The sequence below is a fragment of the Triturus cristatus genome, chromosome 4_1 (assembly GCF_964204655.1).
Source record: "Triturus cristatus chromosome 4_1, aTriCri1.1, whole genome shotgun sequence".
In the NCBI taxonomy this organism is placed as follows: Eukaryota; Metazoa; Chordata; class Amphibia; order Caudata; family Salamandridae; genus Triturus; species Triturus cristatus.
In genome coordinates, this window is record NC_140585.1 from 1168049971 (window position 1) to 1168073804 (window position 23834).

The following is a 23834-nucleotide window of genomic DNA, read 5'->3' on the forward strand; positions in this document are numbered from 1 at the left end:
GTACATCCGAAGAGAAAGCTTAATTCAATCTAAAAAAAAAGCTACATAATAAAGCCTAACAAGGCTACACATAAACCAACCATGTTTAAGCTATTGTTAAGCGCTATACATTGAAATTAAGTTCTCTACAAAAAAAACGCAATATTATGGGTTAGAATGATAGTCCTATATTTAGTTTCAGACAAGATGTCGCAGGCTTTATCTAGTGGGCTGCCCACTTTAGTTCTACATTTGTTCTCGTCTGAGATGACTGGAACCCTAGCTAGGCCAAATAAACCCCTACACTATAAAACTAGATCTTGTTCCAGGGTATAAGTGAGAGAAAAGATCTTCAAATATGGACAGGGCTGGTCGATGGTTTACCTCCATCAGGTTATTATCATCAAGTTCATCATGGCTGTGCCTCTAAGCTTCAAAATTTGTGGAATTTTGATCTGAACTTCCTCCAGCGTCTTTACTGCGTGTAGCATAAATTTCACGAATCTCGCTGCAGCTGTAACTGCAAGAAGACCAGAAGCGTCTCAGCACCTATATTGGCTCACAGATATAAACTGTGTGCCCCACAGAGTCTGCAGACCTGCCCCAAAGATCCTGTTAACCTACAAAAGGGATACTCTTTGAGACAAATTATTCTGCACCTTAACCGTAGTAGATCTTTTTAAATGTGAAGGTTCAGCGGATAGTCAAGAAAACGTGTAATTCGGTCGGCATTGTATAGAAGTGGAGTCGAGTTGATAAACGCAAGCCTATTTACGGCTTCAATGTCGAGATCTCTCGGATTAATTCTACCTTTTTTAGAAGAAATCTACTTAATGCTTCACGAAGAATGGGGGATTCCCAAGGATCTCTAGCCCCTAAGAAATCCATTGAGGCTCTCAAATAATTGTGTCATCTTCAGTTTTTATCCATAAGGATTTGCCAAATTGTGTGTTTCAAGGTATCTTTACTTGCTATCTTCGCGTTTAATCTATGTGCCAAAAAGCATGCTTTTAGAATCAAGTTTTGCCTTGGTAGATTGAATTCCAATCACAAGCACGCTGCTGGGGCAGTGTTTGGAAGTGCAAATTCTGAGCGATAACATTTATTTTTAACTTGATCCAGCCATGACTCCAGGCAATCTCTGAATGTGAATGCTTCATACATTAAATCTGGCATTAGCTCACTGTTGATGACCTTACAGGCAGCTGATAAATTTGGGCCATTAATTTTTTGTATCAGCTTGCCGGAAGTCAAAATAAATGCCGCATGGGCGTTCTTCTTGGAGGGTAAGTGGGCAGTATGAGTGTCTCGTTCATTGAAAAAGACACCCAAGCATTTGATGGATTTGACTCTTCCAAGCTTCCTAATGCATAGATACCATGCTCCTTTGGTATAGACTTTCCTACTTAATACTATGATCTTGCTTTTGGTGCTGTTTCTTTGAATGTTATTCAGCTTGCTCTATGACTCCAAAGGCAGTCAGTGAGCGCTGGAGGCCAATCTGAGTATGGTCGAAGATAATGGCGGCATCCGCATATTGGAGCAGTTGTATTTTCAGACCCGCAATTCTCGGTGGGAATGCTCTTGCTTTTGCTAAATGTGCATTGATATCAGCCAGATACAGGTTAAAGAGGAGGGGGGCCAGAACTCAACCTTGCTTTACTCCCCTTGATGTTGCAATCTTACCTGTCATGACCCAGTTAGATGTTATTCGTATCCGCACTCCCGTTTGGGAGTAGAAGCTGATTATGGCATTTAGCAATGGGGTTTGGAGACTCCAGTTTTGAAGCTTGGACCATAGTAAACATCTTATCACATGATTGAAGACAGTAGAAAAGTCTATAAATGCTGTGAACAGAGGGGAGGGGGGTTATAAAGAGACAAGGTACACCTGTAAGTCAAAAGGGACCTAGGGTATGCATAGCATTTCAAAAGACATTGGTCCCTTCATAAAGGTAATAAACATTGAGATATAGAATTACAATGAGATCTATGTTACCTTTCTCTAAGTAGAGCATCTGGTCATTTATTTCAACAATAATTTAAAATGATAAACAATTACGTGGACAAAAAGGAAAGACTGGAAATCAACAGATTTCTAAACCTCAGGCATTTACGTACATAGTGACTCTACGGTAATTACAAATACAGTCAGTCACAATAGAGGTAGCATCTTATGCTTCTATGAAATTCAAGTAAAACATATTAGAGTCAAGACACAGAAGTCAACAACATTTCTAGCCCAACTAAGGTAGGGGGATCATAATCAGGACACGGAAATGTATGCCTGAGTAGTGTCTGGGAGTAGTATCCTGGACTCTCCGTGGCACTCCATCCCACTTGCGCGTCTTGTGCCCGAATCTGTGAACTCTCTCCTCCCTCCCCGGGACCCCCATCATGGGGCACTCAGTTCTTGATGCACCGACATCGGACCACGCCACCACGCGATAGGTGGGAAGTTGTTTATTCACCCCATCGGGACTCATATTGATCGGATCGGTTTGTGGAACCAGATGGGCATTTCACCGTCCCACCAACATGCCAGTATTCCTCGCCTTTACACTCGATTTTTCGACCTTGGGCAACGGCAATTAGGCTACACTTTCCCCAGTTATCCTTTGCCGCCCTGGCTCCTATTGGTTCGGTTGAGTACTCACGACCAGGCCACTACTCAGGCATACATTTCTGTGTCCTGATGATGATCCCTCTACCTTAGTTGGGATTGAAACGTCGTTGACTTCTGCGTCTTGACTCTCATATGTTTTACTTGAATTTCATAGGAGCATAAGATTCTACCTCTGTTGTGACTGATTGTATTTGTAATTACTGTAGAGTCACTATGTACGTAAATACCTGAGGTTTGGAAATCTGTTGATTTCCAGTTTTTCCTTTTTGCCCGCGTAATTGTTTTTTATGTTTTATGTATTGTTTATTATGGTTTTGAATTATTGTTGAAAAAAATGACCAGATTCTCTTCTTAGAGAAAGGCAACATAGATCTCATTGTAACTCTAAGTCTCAATGTTTACTACCTTTATGAAGGGACCAATGTGTTGTGAACAGAGGGAAAGCACCTTTTTTCCATTGCTGTTTCCGACAGAGCATCCACTGCTATATAAGGTTGTCCATGGTCCCACATCCTTTTCGGGAGCCCGTCTGGATACACAGTATTAGCTCATTAACCGTGGCCCATCTTTCTGGCATGATGTTAAAAAGCAGACAGTTCTTAAATAGTGGGAATAGAACGTCCGCCCACTCATGGCTAGTTGTTTTCACTATTGCTGGCAGGCCATGAGGGCCAGGGCCCCTATGGCACGCAAAGGCTTGATTTCAGTCATACTTTAGAATCAATGCTTTGTGCTTGGAGGTACATCTGCCCTCTTCTTCATTGGCTCTACGCTCCACTGGAGCTACTGCCTCATCCGCTGCACACTGAGACGTTACAATGAAGCAGAGGTTTATTTGGCCTCTGTAATTGATTCCACGGAATTCAAATCCTAGTCTACAAGCATTTCCGGAGGACACATATTCTCATGACGCAATACACAGCTCCTACAGCTCACGTGCCCTCCCGTCTGCATTACACAGCTCATGGAGTGCACAGGCCCTTGAATCCATATTACATTGCTCATTGAATACAGCGGTCCCCATATCAACATTACCTAGCTTGGAGACTACACAGTGCCTTGCATTCATAGTGCACATCTTAATGAGTGCATAGACCTGCATAACTATATTGCATAGCTCATGGGGTGCGCATGCCCTCGTATCCAAATTATACACCTCATACACCGCACTGACCATGAGAGCACGTCCTCATATCACATTACAAAGCTCCAGAGATCAAAGCTATCCATAACTGCAGGACAGGTCCTAGAATGCACAGACCATTATACCTTATTACATAGTGTCTGGAGTGCACACACTATTATTTCCACATCACACAGCTTCTATACTGCATGGGAATTCGTACGCATGTTACACATCTTCTTGAGCATACAGGCCTCCATGATCATATTACACAGCTCACAGAGTGCACAGGCCTTCATATCCACATTAAGCAGCTCCTTAGATCCACATTATACAGCTTCCGGAGTGCATAGGCCTTCATGTCCACATTGCGCAGCTCCTCATGTGTATAGGCCCATATATGCACATTATACAGCTCATGGAGTGCATAGGCATTCATATCCATATTGCGCAGCTCCTCATGTGTACAATCCCATATATCCACATTATACAGCTCATGGAGTGCACAGGCCCTTGAATCCATATTACATTGTGCATAGGCTTTCGTGTCCACATTGCGCAGCTCCTCATGTGTACAATCCCATTTATCCACATTATACAGCTCATTGAGTGCATAGGCCTTCATGTCCACATTGCACAGCACCTCATGTGTACAAGCCCATGTATTCACATCACACAGCTCATCCACATCAATCTTGAGCTGAAAAGACTGTAACTGATTGTCTGGTGCATTGCAGGCATACATCGCAGAAGCCGCCAGGCCCCGGTTCTTCTGGCTTGGACTGACGGATCAGAAATCTGAAGGGTCCTGGCAGTGGATGGATGGGACAGCCTTGTCTGGAACGAGGTACTGCACCGAGGTTTAGCGTGGAGGGAGGGGTGTGAAGGGTTATTGGGGGCAGAGGGGTCGCAATGATGTCTTCCTGGGGAGGGTAGCCTAATTGTTGCGATGCTGGGAACAAAGATCCTCTCTAACTTGCAACCGTGAATTCCACTCTAGCACAAGACACTTCCAGATGTTTGAAAAGTGGATCATAGTCACCATCTATTAAAAAATGCTAACAACCTTGAAAACTGTTCACCATTCAGAACCCTCCACGCTCAAGACGATAGACGTCTCCTCTGTGATGTTTGATAAAGGCAAAGTCTAGGTGCTGAGCTTTCGATACCAACTACAACACTTTATGCAATAAGATGTGCATCGAAGGCACAGTACTGCAGCAATTGAAAGGACACCTCCCTAGCACAGCACAAGCATTACAAAAAGAAAAATCCATGTCAGTTGCCACACCCATTCCATTTAGAATGCAACAAGGATCAGTTCTGGTGCTCCTATTGGTCAATCTTGATGTTCACCTTTTTGTTGATCCTCTCAGAAGCAGGTTTTGACTTCCCGCCCAAACACAGCAACTGCCTTCCCGCCCATACAGAGCAATCATGCAGTTGTGCCTCAAGATTGACAGTAGAGGAACCTACGACAAACTCGCCTAATGCCTATCTCACATAACTCAAGGATGAGTGAAACTTAAATTTAACCCTCAAAAGGCTGTCTTTCTCTTATTATCACGAAACAGCTCTCAGGTCCTCTCTCTAGACTGGATCAATAAACTACAGCACCAGGGAATCTTTGCTAATATTGTGAAATCTTCCTAAAGCCCAGGCTTTATCTTGGATAGATGTCTGATTGTTAATTCCACATCAAAGAAATCATTAATATTGACAGATTTCAACTGAAGCTGTTCTTTAACGTCCGACCCTGCATCCCAGATATGACTTCAAAGCCACTCTACAGACACTGGTGACATTCTGCATAGAATACTCAAGCCCCGCCTGAACACTCCAAACCTATCTCCCATCCCGCAGCAAGGCTCATCACGCATGCGGAAGAACTGACAGCATTTAAACCTCCTCCGAAAGCTGCCGCTTGAATGCCACTCTACTTATAATGCAGCATGACTAGCATGCAAAGGCTGACACCTAAATTTCTCCCTTTCTCTCGCACAAATGCTGGAACTATCCCATAAAATGAGGAACCTAAAAAGGAAACCTAAACTCCTTCCCAAAACACAGGGCCTCATTTAAAAGGCCATTGGGCCGCCGGTGCTTCACTTTTTTTGACGCAACGGTGGCGCTGTGTACCTGCCCATATTTACAAGACCACATAAAGTCACCCCGTGTGACCTTTCATGGCCTTGTAAATATGGGCTCCCTTCACACATTACTCTGCGTGAAAGGAGCATTCCGTGGGTATTGCTGTGGGTGTTCCCATGCAACATCCATGGAACCTGACACAGTCCCAGATTTACAAAGTTTTGTAAAGCTGGGAATGCGTCAGAATCCGACGCCTCCCAGGAGAGGTGTAGGAGTGGTGCAACGAGGAGAAATACTTTTATTTCCCCTGGTTTGTTTTTCCTCTTTCTGCATTCTGCAGCACACATAGAAGAAGGAAAATGCCATTGTGGATTATTTTTGTGCTGGAAGATGTCCCTACCTGCACAAAAACAATCAACCTGACCACGCAGGCACCCTTGCAACATGATGGAAGGGTGCCTGTGCTGGCGCATGGCAGCCAATTGTGCGCCGGCGCTGGGGAAAGCACATTGTTAATACGACGCATCCCTGTGCTTTTAAAATGACGCCGTTCGGCGTAGCAAAATGTCTAGCGGCACAGTGCCATTTTTTGTCAATGAGGCCCACATTATTTAAACAAATATCCTCAATCAAGCACAACCCTGCTGGGACTGTATCAAGAATTTGGTATGCCCTTCCCACTCAAAGAAGACTTGCTACCTCACTGCAAATCTTCAAAGATAAACTAAAGGATCATATACTAAACTCCCCCTAGCTTTGCTCAATACATCCATGCCGATAAGCTTTCCCTCATCATGATATAGTTTTCTTACTGTTGGATTATTATTTTACAGCTCTTGACTTAAAATATATATAACTTGTTGGATGAACCAGTACGGGACACAATGGGCCTGATTCACAAATAAACAAGGAAAACTACATATGGAGCTTTCTGCCTGAACATACTTTCTCGAATTCACAAAAAGTTCCATGAAAACGATTGGAAGCTGTGCCACGTGCAGATTTCTAGGCGTACTTCTGGGAAGGTAATGTGACTTTCCTAGCAGGATCATATTCTCACTGTGCACACTTCCACTTTATCTGTCCCACCCAGTGAGTAAGACAATGTCCCACCAGCCACCCTGCCACCCAGAAGTAATTTGGGACAAGGGGAAGGGCCCTTTTGAACATTTTGGATATGTTAAAACAGGTAAAGTTGGTAAAACGGTTTGTTTATAACCCATTTCTAACACTTACTTTGAGTAATTGAAATATTCTACAATTTTTTACACCTGACTTGATAATAGATTCTTCTCTGTATTGGAACAAACAGCAATCCCTACTTTCCACCCTATAGATATTTTTAGGGATGGCAAGAAGTGGAGTTGCTATGGTATCTTTTTTAGGTCTTGCCTTGGCAGCACTTGCGCTGTCTCTCTGAGACATACTGTATTCAAGTATAGACTTTAAGCTCTGCCCATCTTTTCAATTGGCTCCTTTTGCAAATGCTGGCTTTTCATTCGTGAATAGGCTTAGTAGTCCCTCCTTTTAGACTTTTGTATCCTCCCATAAGGACTGCCCCTGCTACATGTGTTGTTACTTTCACTGTTATTTATAGTGCTCTGTGAGCACTCTTTTCATATTAGGTATTGTTTGGTGGCTTGCTGCTGCATACACTTTCACTTATTACATAGCATGGAACATGCATTTCTTCATTTATGCTCTGCATGACTAAATACTTATTTTCCATTGACACCGAGCACTTTCAGCACTGCACGCCGCGCTTTCGAGCCTCTTGCAGCACCCGTTTCACGAGCACCATACCTTATCTACTTGTGTTCATTTAATTGCAGCTGGTGTTCCTGCAAAATTGTGGCCGCTACCTCCGAGCCTCTTGCAGTGCCCTCTTCACGCCATCCATGCTTGTTTGCATTGGATGCTGACAAAACTTATGTTCTCGTAACTTGCAGTGACCCTGTGTTTTGAATTGCACTTTCACAACCCAGCACATCCTAACATCCAATGCATGAGATCATTCACAGTGCTTTATGTACATCGGAGTGCACTGCACACTCTTTATTTTAGAACACTTAATTTTATGTACTTCACTAGTATTTTTGGGTATCCTCCTCCCGCTTTGTTTTTGGAGCCCTCCCCCCAACCTCTGAGAACAAAGACAGCGTTTCCCTCCCCAACCCCTCCCTTTCCATGTGCTTGGAGTGAGGCAGCAAGAGGCACGGGCACCCACTCAGCACCCACTCAGCCCAGGGTCGCTTACACATTGCTCTGCCACCCGCTGGGATGAGCTTCTCAGTCTCTCTCGTCTACTGCACCATTACCGATACCCTGTCCTTCCTTACTTTGTTCCAGTAAAAATATTGCTATCTTTACTTCCACCCTTCTGCTCTTCAACTATACCCATTGCAGTTCCTCTTATGTTGCCCTGGATGCTCTACTCTGTTTTTTGTTTTGCTCATTTACGCTCAACGTTTCCTTTTTAGCCCGAGCCGAGCTTCTTTCTTGTGTCATTGCCCTCTACCCCTGTTCACTCCTCCAGTGTGCTGCCGCATAATTATTGAGCCTTTCTCATTTTATCTGGAACAATTACCACCCACACCCTGCATTGTGTGGTTACTCCTTCCATCCCCTTCAGTATGTGGCCTGTTCCTCGTTTCGGTAGGTTCATACAAGTTTATTCACTTGGTCAATTTGATTTATTACTCAAACATGTTTATTATCCAAATGTTCAATGTAAAGCACTTAAAAGAGCTATAATGTGTTTGATTGTTCTTTGACTTTGAGTCCTTTGGTGGTGTTTGTGACCCTCAGCCTACATGTGCACAACACCAACATCCGGAAATTCATTTGTCTGCCATGGCAGCAAACTTGAACTTTTGAATAAACATATATGCTCTACACCTACATTACATGCATACGCACAGTGAGGCTAACTTTTTTTTAATAACATCTCGTTTCTTGCTAAACTCCGGCATAGCAATGTATGCCAACACTCGGCACTCGGGATGTAATGTTATGTCTGTGGTAGCAATCATGTCCCTTTAGTCACAGTGGTCGGATGGATAGGATTTAGACATCCTAATATTTTGCTTAATTAAACACAGCTACTTGCACGCTTTGACTGTTTATGTGGTCGTTTTAGCACACTTTAATTAAGTAGTGTTTAATGGACATGTGTTTTCATTAAGTGTACTGAGTGGCACTTTTTATCAACCTCTGTGAGCAGTGGTATGATATTCGGCCTGCTCAATTAACATTCACCTACATATTCCCTAATCCCTTTGCTCATTAAACATCCCGCGCATGCGCTTCCAAACGGTTTCTAATAACATCTAATGCACGATCCTGGTAACTTAAGGTGAGTCAATGATCACTCTACTGCAAACATAAATAATAAACATTGTCATTTGCAGCACCAATAGCTTTAACTTTCACGAATGCGAGACTGATTGCATTGCAAATGCTTGTTTGCTGCACAATACTGCAGAAAGAAGAGCAACAGCGCCACCCAGTGAACATTTTAAGAATCAGCATGGACTGTTGGCGCGATGGTAACTGTAATTGTAATTGGACACAGAGTAGCAGCCTCAACGCCTATTGGACATTTCAAAGCATAATTTGCTCTGCGGGTGTCAAGCCACTGTTTGTGCTGTGCAGCGGGCCAGACTACAGAGCAGCAGCGCCACTCAATGGGCTGTTCTGGTATTGTATGATGCGGCATGACTTGGGTTTCTGCTACTTTGGCGCACCACTGGTCGTTAATGGAAAGAGCCTTATTGCAGTCCAGAACTGATTTGTGCTGCTCGTTACTGCCAGGACTGCCTGGATTCTTACCCCAGCCTTTTGATCCTCCATCGCGCCTCGCGGCCCCCGCTGCGCGGTCGCCGCTCGACGGACCGGGACTTTGCTGTTCACTGCCTGGGTCATTGTGGATGCCCTGTTGATGCCCTGACTCTACGCTCCACGCTGTTGGCCCCCCTGTGCTGTGCTGTGCTCTGCTGTGGTGAGGGGACGTTGCTGGTTGCTTGTTTTACGGTGAGCGACCGGCGTAACCGGGACTGCGAGGACCAGGGTGCTGTGCGGGAAGCTGATCATCCGCACCTGGTCCTCTTCCCGACTCCTTCCCCAACACCTTCATCAGGTGGTGCAGCCCTTGCATTACGGGCTCCGCTGGAGAAACTGGTTTGTGCTGCTCGTTACTGCTAGGACTGCCTGGACTCTTACCCCAGCCTTTTGATCCTCCATCGCGCCTCGCGGCCCCCGCTGCGCGGGCGCCGCTCGAGGGACCGGGACTTCGCTGTTCACTGCCTGGGTCATTGTGGATGCCCTGTTGATGCCCTGACTCTACGCTCCACGCTGTTGGCCCCCCTGTGCTGTGCTGTGCTGTGCTCTGCTGTGGTGAGGGGACGTTGCTGGTTGCTTGTTTTACGGTGAGCGACCGGCGTAACCGGGACTGCGAGGACCAGGGTGCTGTGCGGGAAGCTGATCATCCGCACCTGGTCCTCTTCCCGACTCCTTCCCCAACACCTTCATCTGGCGGTGCAGCCCTTGCATTACGGGCTCCGCTGGAGAAACTGGTTTGTGCTGCTCGTTACTGCCAGGACTGCCTGGATTCTTACCCCAGCCTTTTGATCCTCCATTGCGCCTCGCGGCCCCCGCTGCGCGGGCGCCGCTCGAGGGACCGGGACTTCGCTGTTCACTGCCTGGGTCATTGTGGATGCCCTGTTGATGCCCTGACTCTACGCTCCACGCTGTTGGCCCCTCTGTGCTGTGCTGTGCTCTGCTGTGGTGAGGGGACGTTGCTGGTTGCTTGTTTTACGGTGAGCGACCGGCGTAACCGGGACTGCGAGGACCAGGGTGCTGTGCGGGAAGCTGATCATCCGCACCTGGTCCTCTTCCCGACTCCTCCCCCAACACCTTCATCAGGCGGTGCAGCCCTTGCATTACGGGCTCCGCTGGAGAAACTGGTTTGTGCTGCTCGTTACTGCCAGGACTGCCCGGATTCTTACCCCAGCCTTTTGATCCTCCATCGCGCCTCGCGGCCCCCGCTGCGCGGGCGTCGCTTGAGGGACCGGGACTTCGCTGTTCACTGCCTGGGTCATTGTGGATGCCCTGTTGCTGCCCTGACTCTACGCTACACGCTGTTGGCCCCCCTGTGCTGTGCTGTGCTCTGCTGTGGTGAGGGGACGTTGCTGGTTGCTTGTTTTACGGTGAGCGACCGGCGTAACCGGGACTGCGAGGACCAGGGTGCTGTGCGGGAAGCTGATCATCCACACCTGGTCCTCTTCCCGACTCCTCCCCCAACACCTTCATCAGGCGGTGCAGCCCTTGCATTACGGGCTCCGCTGGAGAAACTGGTTTGTGCTGCTCGTTACTGCCAGGACTGCCTGGATTCTTACCCCAGCCTTTTGATCCTCCATCGCGCCTCGCGGCCCCCGCTGCGCGGGCGCCGCTTGAGGGACCGGGACTTCGCTGTTCACTGCCTGGGTCATTGTGGATGCCCTGTTGATGCCCTGACTCTACGCTCCACGCTGTTGGCCCCCCTGTGCTGTGCTGTGCTCTGCTGTGGTGAGGGGACGTTGCTTGTTTTACGGTGAGCGACCGGCGTAACCGGGACTGCGAGGACCAGGGTGCTGTGCGGGAAGCTGATCATCCGCACCTGGTCCTCTTCCCGACTCCTCCCCCAACACCTTCATCAGGCGGTGCAGCCCTTGCATTACGGGCTCCGCTGGAGAAACTGGTTTGTGCTGCTCGTTACTGCCAGGACTGCCTGGATTCTTACCCCAGCCTTTTGATCCTCCATCGCGCCTCGCGGCCCCCGCTGCGCGGGCGCCGCTTGAGGGACCGGGACTTCGCTGTTCACTGCCTGGGTCATTGTGGATGCCCTGTTGATGCCCTGACTCTACGCTCCACGCTGTTGGCCCCCCTGTGCTGTGCTGTGCTCTGCTGTGGTGAGGGGACGTTGCTGGTTGCTTGTTTTACGGTGAGCGACCGGCGTAACCGGGACTGCGAGGACCAGGGTGCTGTGCGGGAAGCTGATCATCCGCACCTGGTCCTCTTCCCGACTCCTCCCCCAACACCTTCATCAGGCGGTGCAGCCCTTGCATTACGGGCTCCGCTGGAGAAACTGGTTTGTGCTGCTCGTTACTGCCAGGACTGCCTGGATTCTTACCCCAGCCTTTTGATCCTCCATCGCGCCTCGCGGCCCCCGCTGCGCGGGCGCCGCTTGAGGGACCGGGACTTCGCTGTTCACTGCCTGGGTCATTGTGGATGCCCTGTTGATGCCCTGACTCTACGCTCCACGCTGTTGGCCCCCCTGTGCTGTGCTGTGCTCTGCTGTGGTGAGGGGACGTTGCTGGTTGCTTGTTTTACGGTGAGCGACCGGCGTAACCGGGACTGCGAGGACCAGGGTGCTGTGCGGGAAGCTGATCATCCGCACCTGGTCCTCTTCCCGACTCCTCCCCCAACACCTTCATCAGGCGGTGCAGCCCTTGCATTACGGGCTCCGCTGGAGAAACTGGTTTGTGCTGCTCGTTACTGCCAGGACTGCCTGGATTCTTACCCCAGCCTTTTGATCCTCCATCGCGCCTCGCGGCCGCCGCTCGAGGGACCGGGACTTCGCTGTTCACTGCCTGGGTCATTGTGGATGCCCTGTTGATGCCCTGACTCTACGCTCCACGCTGTTGGCCCCCCTGTGCTGTGCTGTGCTCTGCTGTGGTGAGGGGACGTTGCTGGTTGCTTGTTTTACGGTGAGCGACCGGCGTAACCGGGACTGCGAGGACCAGGGTGCTGTGCGGGAAGCTGATCATCCGCACCTGGTCCTCTTCCCGACTCCTCCCCCAACACCTTCATCAGGCGGTGCAGCCCTTGCATTACGGGCTCCGCTGGAGAAACTGGTTTGTGCTGCTCGTTACTGCCAGGACTGCCTGGATTCTTACCCCAGCCTTTTGATCCTCCATCGCGCCTCGCGGCCCCCGCTTGAGGGACCGGGACTTCGCTGTTCACTGCCTGGGTCATTGTGGATGCCCTGTTGATGCCCTGACTCTACGCTCCACGCTGTTGGCCCCCCTGTGCTGTGCTGTGCTCTGCTGTGGTGAGGGGACGTTGCTGGTTGCTTGTTTTACGGTGAGCGACCGGCGTAACCGGGACTGCGAGGACCAGGGTGCTGTGCGGGAAGCTGATCATCCGCACCTGGTCCTCTTCCCGACTCCTCCCCCAACACCTTCATCAGGCGGTGCAGCCCTTGCATTACGGGCTCCGCTGGAGAAACTGGTTTGTGCTGCTCGTTACTGCCAGGACTGCCTGGATTCTTACCCCAGCCTTTTGATCCTCCATCGCGCCTCGCGGCCCCCGCTGCGCGGGCGCCGCTTGAGGGACCGGGACTTCGCTGTTCACTGCCTGGGTCATTGTGGATGCCCTGTTGATGCCCTGACTCTACGCTCCACGCTGTTGGCCCCCCTGTGCTGTGCTGTGCTCTGCTGTGGTGAGGGGACGTTGCTGGTTGCTTGTTTTACGGTGAGCGACCGGCGTAACCGGGACTGCGAGGACCAGGGTGCTGTGCGGGAAGCTGATCATCCGCACCTGGTCCTCTTCCCGACTCCTCCCCCAACACCTTCATCAGGCGGTGCAGCCCTTGCATTACGGGCTCCGCTGGAGAAACTGGTTTGTGCTGCTCGTTACTGCCAGGACTGCCTGGATTCTTACCCCAGCCTTTTGATCCTCCATCGCGCCTCGCGGCCCCCGCTGCGCGGGCGCCGCTTGAGGGACCGGGACTTCGCTGTTCACTGCCTGGGTCATTGTGGATGCCCTGTTGATGCCCTGACTCTACGCTCCACGCTGTTGGCCCCCCTGTGCTGTGCTGTGCTCTGCTGTGGTGAGGGGACGTTGCTGGTTGCTTGTTTTACGGTGAGCGACCGGCGTAACCGGGACTGCGAGGACCAGGGTGCTGTGCGGGAAGCTGATCATCCGCACCTGGTCCTCTTCCCGACTCCTCCCCCAACACCTTCATCAGGCGGTGCAGCCCTTGCATTACGGGCTCCGCTGGAGAAACTGGTTTGTGCTGCTCGTTACTGCTAGGACTGCCTGGATACTTACCCCAGCCTTTTGATCCTCCATCGCGCCTCGCGGCCCCCGCTGCGCGGGCGCCGCTCGAGGGACCGGGACTTCGCTGTTCACTGCCTGGGTCATTGTGGATGCCCTGTTGATGCCCTGACTCTACGCTCCACGCTGTTGGCCCCCCTGTGCTGTGCTGTGCTCTGCTGTGGTGAGGGGACGTTGCTGGTTGCTTGTTTTACGGTGAGCGACCGGCGTAACCGGGACTGCGAGGACCAGGGTGCTGTGCGGGAAGCTGATCATCCGCACCTGGTCCTCTTCCCGACTCCTCCCCCAACACCTTCATCAGGCGGTGCAGCCCTTGCATTACGGGCTCCGCTGGAGAAACTGGTTTGTGCTGCTCGTTACTGCTAGGACTGCCTGGATTCTTACCCCAGCCTTTTGATCCTCCATCGCGCCTCGCGGCCCCCGCTGCGCGGGCGCCGCTCGAGGGACCGGGACTTCGCTGTTCACTGCCTGGGTCATTGTGGATGCCCTGTTGATGCCCTGACTCTACGCTCCACGCTGTTGGCCCCCCTGTGCTGTGCTGTGCTCTGCTGTGGTGAGGGGACGTTGCTGGTTGCTTGTTTTACGGTGAGCGACCGGCGTAACCGGGACTGCGAGGACCAGGGTGCTGTGCGGGAAGCTGATCATCCGCACCTGGTCCTCTTCCCGACTCCTCCCCCAACACCTTCATCAGGCGGTGCAGCCCTTGCATTACGGGCTCCGCTGGAGAAACTGGTTTGTGCTGCTCGTTACTGCCAGGACTGCCTGGATTCTTACCCCAGCCTTTTGATCCTCCATCGCGCCTCGCGGCCGCCGCTCGAGGAACCGGGACTTCGCTGTTCACTGCCTGGGTCATTGTGGATGCCCTGTTGATGCCCTGACTCTACGCTCCACGCTGTTGGCCCCCCTGTGCTGTGCTGTGCTCTGCTGTGGTGAGGGGACGTTGCTGGTTGCTTGTTTTACGGTGAGCGACCGGCGTAACCGGGACTGCGAGGACCAGGGTGCTGTGCGGGAAGCTGATCATCCGCACCTGGTCCTCTTCCCGACTCCTCCCCCAACACCTTCATCAGGCGGTGCAGCCCTTGCATTACGGGCTCCGCTGGAGAAACTGGTTTGTGCTGCTCGTTACTGCCAGGACTGCCTGGATTCTTACCCCAGCCTTTTGATCCTCCATCGCGCCTCGCGGCCCCCGCTGCTCGGGCGCCGCTTGAGGGACCGGGACTTCGCTGTTCACTGCCTGGGTCATTGTGGATGCCCTGTTGATGCCCTGACTCTACGCTCCACGCTGTTGGCCCCCCTGTGCTGTGCTGTGCTCTGCTGTGGTGAGGGGACGTTGCTGGTTGCTTGTTTTACGGTGAGCGACCGGCGTAACCGGGACTGCGAGGACCAGGGTGCTGTGCGGGAAGCTGATCATCCGCACCTGGTCCTCTTCCCGACTCCTCCCCCAACACCTTCATCAGGCGGTGCAGCCCTTGCATTACGGGCTCCGCTGGAGAAACTGGTTTGTGCTGCTCGTTACTGCTAGGACTGCCTGGATTCTTACCCCAGCCTTTTGATCCTCCATCGCGCCTCGCGGCCCCCGCTGCTCGGGCGCCGCTCGAGGGACCGGGACTTCGCTGTTCACTGCCTGGGTCATTGTGGATGCCCTGTTGATGCCCTGACTCTACGCTCCACGCTGTTGGCCCCCCTGTGCTGTGCTGTGCTCTGCTGTGGTGAGGGGACGTTGCTGGTTGCTTGTTTTACGGTGAGCGACCGGCGTAACCGGGACTGCGAGGACCAGGGTGCTGTGCGGGAAGCTGATCATCCGCACCTGGTCCTCTTCCCGACTCCTCCCCCAACACCTTCATCAGGCGGTGCAGCCCTTGCATTACGGGCTCCGCTGGAGAAACTGGTTTGTGCTGCTCGTTACTGCCAGGACTGCCTGGATTCTTACCCCAGCCTTTTGATCCTCCATCGCGCCTCGCGGCCGCCGCTCGAGGGACCGGGACTTCGCTGTTCACTGCCTGGGTCATTGTGGATGCCCTGTTGATGCCCTGACTCTACGCTCCACGCTGTTGGCCCCCCTGTGCTGTGCTGTGCTCTGCTGTGGTGAGGGGACGTTGCTGGTTGCTTGTTTTACGGTGAGCGACCGGCGTAACCGGGACTGCGAGGACCAGGGTGCTGTGCGGGAAGCTGATCATCCGCACCTGGTCCTCTTCCCGACTCCTCCCCCAACACCTTCATCAGGCGGTGCAGCCCTTGCATTACGGGCTCCGCTGGAGAAACTGGTTTGTGCTGCTCGTTACTGCCAGGACTGCCTGGATTCTTACCCCAGCCTTTTGATCCTCCATCGCGCCTCGCGGCCCCCGCTGCGCGACCGCCGCTTGAGGGACCGGGACTTCGCTGTTCACTGCCTGGGTCATTGTGGATGCCCTGTTGATGCCCTGACTCTACGCTCCACGCTGTTGGCCCCCCTGTGCTGTGCTGTGCTCTGCTGTGGTGAGGGGACGTTGCTGGTTGCTTGTTTTACGGTGAGCGACCGGCGTAACCGGGACTGCGAGGACCAGGGTGCTGTGCGGGAAGCTGATCATCCGCACCTGGTCCTCTTCCCGACTCCTCCCCCAACACCTTCATCAGGCGGTGCAGCCCTTGCATTACGGGCTCCGCTGGAGAAACTGGTTTGTGCTGCTCGTTACTGCCAGGACTGCCTGGATTCTTACCCCAGCCTTTTGATCCTCCATCGCGCCTCGCGGCCCCCGCTGCGCGGGCGCCGCTTGAGGGACCGGGACTTCGCTGTTCACTGCCTGGGTCATTGTGGATGCCCTGTTGATGCCCTGACTCTACGCTCCACGCTGTTGGCCCCCCTGTGCTGTGCTGTGCTCTGCTGTGGTGAGGGGACGTTGCTGGTTGCTTGTTTTACGGTGAGCGACTGGCGTAACCGGGACTGCGAGGACCAGGGTGCTGTGCGGGAAGCTGATCATCCGCACCTGGTCCTCTTCCCGACTCCTCCCCCAACACCTTCATCAGGCGGTGCAGCCCTTGCATTACGGGCTCCGCTGGAGAAACTGGTTTGTGCTGCTCGTTACTGCCGGGACTGCCTGGATTCTTACCCCAGCCTTTTGATCCTCCATCGCGCCTCGCGGCCGCCGCTCGAGGGACCGGGACTTCGCTGTTCACTGCCTGGGTCATTGTGGATGCCCTGTTGATGCCCTGACTCTACGCTCCACGCTGTTGGCCCCCCTGTGCTGTGCTGTGCTCTGCTGTGGTGAGGGGACGTTGCTGGTTGCTTGTTTTACGGTGAGCGACCGGCGTAACCGGGACTGCGAGGACCAGGGTGCTGTGCGGGAAGCTGATCATCCGCACCTGGTCCTCTTCCCGACTCCTCCCCCAACACCTTCATCAGGCGGTGCAGCCCTTGCATTACGGGCTCCGCTGGAGAAACTGGTTTGTGCTGCTCGTTACTGCCAGGACTGCCTGGATTCTTACCCCAGCCTTTTGATCCTCCATCGCGCCTCGCGGCCCCCGCTGCGCGGGCGCCGCTTGAGGGACCGGGAGTTCGCTGTTCACTGCCTGGGTCATTGTGGATGCCCTGTTGATGCCCTGACTCTACGCTCCACGCTGTTGGCCCCCCTGTGCTGTGCTGTGCTCTGCTGTGGTGAGGGGACGTTGCTGGTTGCTTGTTTTACGGTGAGCGACCGGCGTAACCGGGACTGCGAGGACCAGGGTGCTGTGCGGGAAGCTGATCATCCGCACCTGGTCCTCTTCCCGACTCCTCCCCCAACACCTTCATCAGGCGGTGCAGCCCTTGCATTACGGGCTCCGCTGGAGAAACTGGTTTGTGCTGCTCGTTACTGCCAGGACTGCCTGGATTCTTACCCCAGCCTTTTGATCCTCCATCGCGCCTCGCGGCCGCCGCTCGAGGAACCGGGACTTCGCTGTTCACTGCCTGGGTCATTGTGGATGCCCTGTTGATGCCCTGACTCTACGCTCCACGCTGTTGGCCCCCCTGTGCTGTGCTGTGCTCTGCTGTGGTGAGGGGACGTTGCTGGTTGCTTGTTTTACGGTGAGCGACCGGCGTAACCGGGACTGCGAGGACCAGGGTGCTGTGCAGGAAGCTGATCATCCGCACCTGGTCCTCTTCCCGACTCCTCCCCCAACACCTTCATCAGGCGGTGCAGCCCTTGCATTACGGGCTCCGCTGGAGAAACTGGTTTGTGCTGCTCGTTACTGCCAGGACTGCCTGGATTCTTACCCCAGCCTTTTGATCCTCCATCGCGCCTCGCGGCCCCCGCTGCGCGGGCGCCGCTTGAGGGACCGGGACTTCGCTGTTCACTGCCTGGGTCATTGTGGATGCCCTGTTGATGCCCTGACTCTACGCTCCACGCTGTTGGCCCCCCTGTGCTGTGCTGTGCTCTGCTGTGGTGAGGGGACGTTGCTGGTTGCTTGTTTTACGGTGAGCGACCGGCGTAACCGGGACTGCGAGGACCAGGGTGCTGTGCGGGAAGCTGATCATCCGCACCTGGTCCTCTTCCCGACTCCTCCCCCAACACCTTCATCAGGCGGTGCAGCCCTTGCATTACGGGCTCCGCTGGAGAAACTGGTTTGTGCTGCTCGTTACTGCTAGGACTGCCTGGATTCTTACCCCAGCCTTTTGATCCTCCATCGCGCCTCGCGGCCCCCGCTGCTCGGGCGCCGCTCGAGGGACCGGGACTTCGCTGTTCACTGCCTGGGTCATTGTGGATGCCCTGTTGATGCCCTGACTCTACGCTCCACGCTGTTGGCCCCCCTGTGCTGTGCTGTGCTCTGCTGTGGTGAGGAGACGTTGCTGGTTGCTTGTTTTACGGTGAGCGACCGGCGTAACCGGGACTGCGAGGACCAGGGTGCTGTGCGGGAAGCTGATCATCCGCACCTGGTCCTCTTCCCGACTCCTCCCCCAACACCTTCATCAGGCGGTGCAGCCCTTGCATTACGGGCTCCGCTGGAGAAACTGGTTTGTGCTGCTCGTTACTGCCAGGACTGCCTGGATTCTTACCCCAGCCTTTTGATCCTCCATCGCGCCTCGCGGCCGCCGCTCGAGGGACCGGGACTTCGCTGTTCACTGCCTGGGTCATTGTGGATGCCCTGTTGATGCCCTGACTCTACGCTCCACGCTGTTGGCCCCCCTGTGCTGTGCTGTGCTCTGCTGTGGTGAGGGGACGTTGCTGGTTGCTTGTTTTACGGTGAGCGACCGGCGTAACCGGGACTGCGAGGACCAGGGTGCTGTGCGGGAAGCTGATCATCCGCACCTGGTCCTCTTCCCGACTCCTCCCCCAACACCTTCATCAGGCGGTGCAGCCCTTGCATTACGGGCTCCGCTGGAGAAACTGGTTTGTGCTGCTCGTTACTGCCAGGACTGCCTGGATTCTTACCCCAGCCTTTTGATCCTCCATCGCGCCTCGCGGCCCCCGCTGCGCGGGCGCCGCTTGAGGGACCGGGACTTCGCTGTTCACTGCCTGGGTCATTGTGGATGCCCTGTTGATGCCCTGACTCTACGCTCCACGCTGTTGGCCCCCCTGTGCTGTGCTGTGCTCTGCTGTGGTGAGGGGACGTTGCTGGTTGCTTGTTTTACGGTGAGCGACCGGCGTAACCGGGACTGCGAGGACCAGGGTGCTGTGCGGGAAGCTGATCATCCGCACCTGGTCCTCTTCCCGACTCCTCCCCCAACACCTTCATCAGGCGGTGCAGCCCTTGCATTACGGGCTCCGCTGGAGAAACTGGTTTGTGCTGCTCGTTACTGCCAGGACTGCCTGGATTCTTACCCCAGCCTTTTGATCCTCCATCGCGCCTCACGGCCCCCGCTGCGCGGGCGCCGCTTGAGGGACCGGGACTTCGCTGTTCACTGCCTGGGTCATTGTGGATGCCCTGTTGATGCCCTGACTCTACGCTCCACGCTGTTGGCCCCCCTGTGCTGTGCTGTGCTCTGCTGTGGTGAGGGGACGTTGCTGGTTGCTTGTTTTACGGTGAGCGACCGGCGTAACCGGGACTGCGAGGACCAGGGTGCTGTGCGGGAAGCTGATCATCCGCACCTGGTCCTCTTCCCGACTCCTCCCCCAACACCTTCATCAGGCGGTGCAGCCCTTGCATTACGGGCTCCGCTGGAGAAACTGGTTTGTGCTGCTCGTTACTGCCAGGACTGCCTGGATTCTTACCCCAGCCTTTTGATCCTCCATCGCGCCTCGCGGCCGCCGCTCGAGGGACCGGGACTTCGCTGTTCACTGCCTGGGTCATTGTGGATGCCCTGTTGATGCCCTGACTCTACGCTCCACGCTGTTGGCCCCCCTGTGCTGTGCTGTGCTCTGCTGTGGTGAGGGGACGTTGCTGGTTGCTTGTTTTACGGTGAGCGACCGGCGTAACCGGGACTGCGAGGACCAGGGTGCTGTGCGGGAAGCTGATCATCCGCACCTGGTCCTCTTCCCGACTCCTCCCCCAACATCGTTTCCTTTCCCTTTATAAACATAATTTTGCCCTCACGCGCTAGCGGGACGCGCGCGGGTCTTAGCACGGGGCTAAGACCGGGCAAAGAGCGGGCCGTTTGAGGCCGTTCGAGACTGGAGACACTGGGCTGGGCCACCCCCCCTGCAACTCGGCCTTCTTAGTGAGAGAGATATATATATCAGAACTTGCAGAAAGAATGCCTAGGGCTAAGGGCACCGCTACCAATACTACTCTGGCTGGAACTCTGAACAATTTCATTGTTAGGGCAGCCAACATTTTAGAACGTGAAATTGACTTAACAGAGCGTCTTCTCTCGTTGGACTCGCTTACTGCCAAACGTTCTTCTTTAGGGACTATTGCCACAGTTGTTTCACCTGCGCCTTATAACACTATTTCTGGCACAAATAATGGTACGATTAGCGAGGGGGGTAGTATTGACTTAACTATGGACTCTAGCTTGGAAAGGATAAGGGCTAATACTGCTAGAAATACCAACAGATCTGACATCTTGTCTGATGCTGTGAATGTTCAATCTGACGGTGTTTCGACTCGAGCTCAATCACATGCCATCTCTGATGTCACCTTCCCCCTTCCTGCTTCAACCCTAGGGGCCAAACCAAAACAAAAGGCTGCCCCGCGTGGTAAAAAGGGGAATAAATCTATACCGAACAAATCCAAAAACGATAAACTCCCGTCTAATCTTTCTCTGGGGACTAACGAACAAACTCTGTCTGAAGTAACCCCAAACAAATCCACGCAAATAGATGAGGGTTTCCTCTCAAAAATAAGGGAAATTTTTTATAACTCTACCCAACCGTTTTTAGATAGGCTCATCAAGATAGAAGAGCGCCTTAAAAAAATAGAACAAACTGCTCTAACAAATCTTGAAATTAATCAACTAATGAAGATAGATTTACATAGAGAGCATAATAAATCCCCCGCACCAGCTAATATTGCAAGTAACTCTATAGAGAAAACCTCTCCTCTCCTGACTATTCCTCACTTGGCTCTGCCATTAGATACATCCCGGAGAACCGGTGAGGTTATTGCTTGCACTGAAAAATCTACCAGCATTAGTGCCACTAAAGATCAACTTATAGCAGAAATACCTCAGCAGAAATCCCCAGATGCTAATATAATAGTTACTAACGACACGGTACAGAATAATAATGCGAAAGTTAGGAGTAGGGTTTTGCCCAATGAAAACGTACATAACCTTCCCATTCTAGATCTTCCACCAGAATCCGACCCATATGTTATTGTTTTGACGGGTGTACCTTGTATTGGAGCTAATGTTACTGAGTCATATCACGAGCTAAAGAACAAAACAATGCATTGGCTCAATAACAACCGATCACTCCCTCCTGGCACCCACGCAAAGATTCTGTTTGTGCGGAGAGTTAGTTGGGTGGGCAGAAGAAATAAAGATACAACAGGGGACTGTATTGTGATCAATTTTAGCAACCCTCATGTGGTTAAACACATCCAACAGACACGATCCTCCTTACATTTTACCAGCATTACCCCTTTCCCACTTGCTTATTTCTATCCTCCCCAAGCTAATAACAACTGGTGGGTTCAGGTTGGGCGAGGTAAAGCTAACGGCAACTTTGAAAGAGGCGGGATGGCTATAACCGACCAGGACTGGTTGGAGTCTTTTTCATGCGCAAATAGGTACAGTTGCCTAGATGCGGTTGATTGACTGCCCCCTAATGACCCCCCAGCCTCAGAACATGTAGGGAAGGCTGTAAATAAGGATGAGTTAAAACCATTTGATCCACAGACAGCACAATTGATAGTCCCCCCTCGGGTTAATCCTGATACTACTTTTAGCAACTTTATGACGGTAGAGACTCCGAATTATCCCTTAAGTCCAAACAGTGGTCCGGTTGTCAATGTTGTTTCTTGTGAAATTTCTATTCCTCCTTATTGCAAGAGGCTGACACATGCTCTGACCTCACCCTTTTGTCTTGGAATATTGCAGGTATGTCCTCCAGACTAGGAGACACAAATTGTATCACTTTTTTGAAAACGTTTTCGTTCATTTGCCTCCAGGAATGTTGGACGGTTGATCCCATTCATATGATGGGCTATCGAACTTATCACACTCCTGCAATACCCACCACTAGAGGGAGAAACAAAGGGGGTCTATGCACTTATGTTTCCAACTGTGTAAAAGACATAAAAATCTCCTTTGCACCAGCCTCTGCTTTTTACCAAATTCTGCACATCACGCTTGGGGGAAAGTTACATATAGATCTGATAAATTTTTATAACAACATACCGAAAGATCTGTGGGCCTCAACACTTAAGGAACTAATTGAATCCTTAAAAAACTTGGACGACAAGGATTCCTCTGATACCTGTGTTATTTGGACTGGCGATTTTAATCACACGTTATGTCCACTCAGTGATCAAAACATATGTGACCTGGGGGAAAGGGAGGGCGTTCCTTCTGCACATTTTTCCCACACCCCTTTAGGAAAAAATCTAAACGACATACTCTTCTCCTTGGATTTGGGTTTTGCTAACGAACTTTGTTCTCCATTAGTCCCATTCAGCCCCACTTTTATAGGCAGAGGATGTAACTCCACCATTGACTTCCTGCTTATATCTAAACGCTATTCTGACTATATTTGCTCGTTTGAATTACGCGAGGTAGCAATGAGTGATCATCTACCCCTCAGTTTGTCCCTGGCCATTCCGAAGGCTAAAAGCAACACCGATTCTACGGTTCAGAATCTATACAACCATAGATTGCGGCTTGCCAGGAGGAATGGTTATACCTTAAAATGGGACAAAGTAGAACCAGCGGCCTTTCTTGGTACTTTAATCCGCTCCAGGGTAGATGAATTCAATACTTGTATAATTGAGAGCGCCGATCCTTTAAAAGTGACCGATGCTTTCCTTAGTATCACTGCGGAAATTGGGAATCTACTTACAAAACCTCTTCATCATGGGGCTAACAAAACCAAGAGGTGGTTCGACAGAGAGTGTAGTAGGACTCACGCCTACTTATTGACCCAACTAAAGAGAGACCCCAGAGAAATGGTGGATGTCAGATCGGCCAGATCCGCTTATCAAAAGGCAGTTAAAAAAAGGAAGAAACAAATTAAACAGGATGCGTGGTTTACCCTCCGAGAAGCCTGTCAATCTAAAAACAATACTGCCTTTTGGAAAGCAGTGAACGCTCCTTTTTTTACTAATAATGAAACAGACTCTATTGAAATAGCAATCACTGAAGAGACTTGGGTGACTTACTTTCGGGAACTCTATCAAGAAGACCCCACGGTAGTTACAGAAGGGGGGAAAAATTTAAGATTACAGGATAGATTGCACTTTCCAATTAACGTTGCCTTCTCTATTGACGAAGTTCTGATGGCCATTGACAAGAGCCCAGCGGGAAAGGCTCCGGGCCCGGACGGAATACCCGTGGATATATATAAGGCAAACAATAAGTTATGGGCT

At 52.0% G+C, this 23834-nt stretch overlaps 1 protein-coding gene across 4 annotated transcripts in view; it reads left to right on the forward strand.

The window, feature by feature from the left end:
- LOC146856271 (macrophage mannose receptor 1-like) overlaps positions 1-23834 on the forward strand; it is a 91648-nt gene that overhangs the window by 41751 nt on the left and 26063 nt on the right. For all 4 annotated transcript variants that reach the window (XM_085654364.1, XM_085654366.1, XM_085654365.1 and 1 more), the window contains one exon: positions 4466-4575. In XM_085654364.1, coding sequence (XP_085510490.1) covers positions 4466-4575 — 110 coding nt within the window. The remainder of the gene's footprint in view (positions 1-4465; positions 4576-23834) is intronic.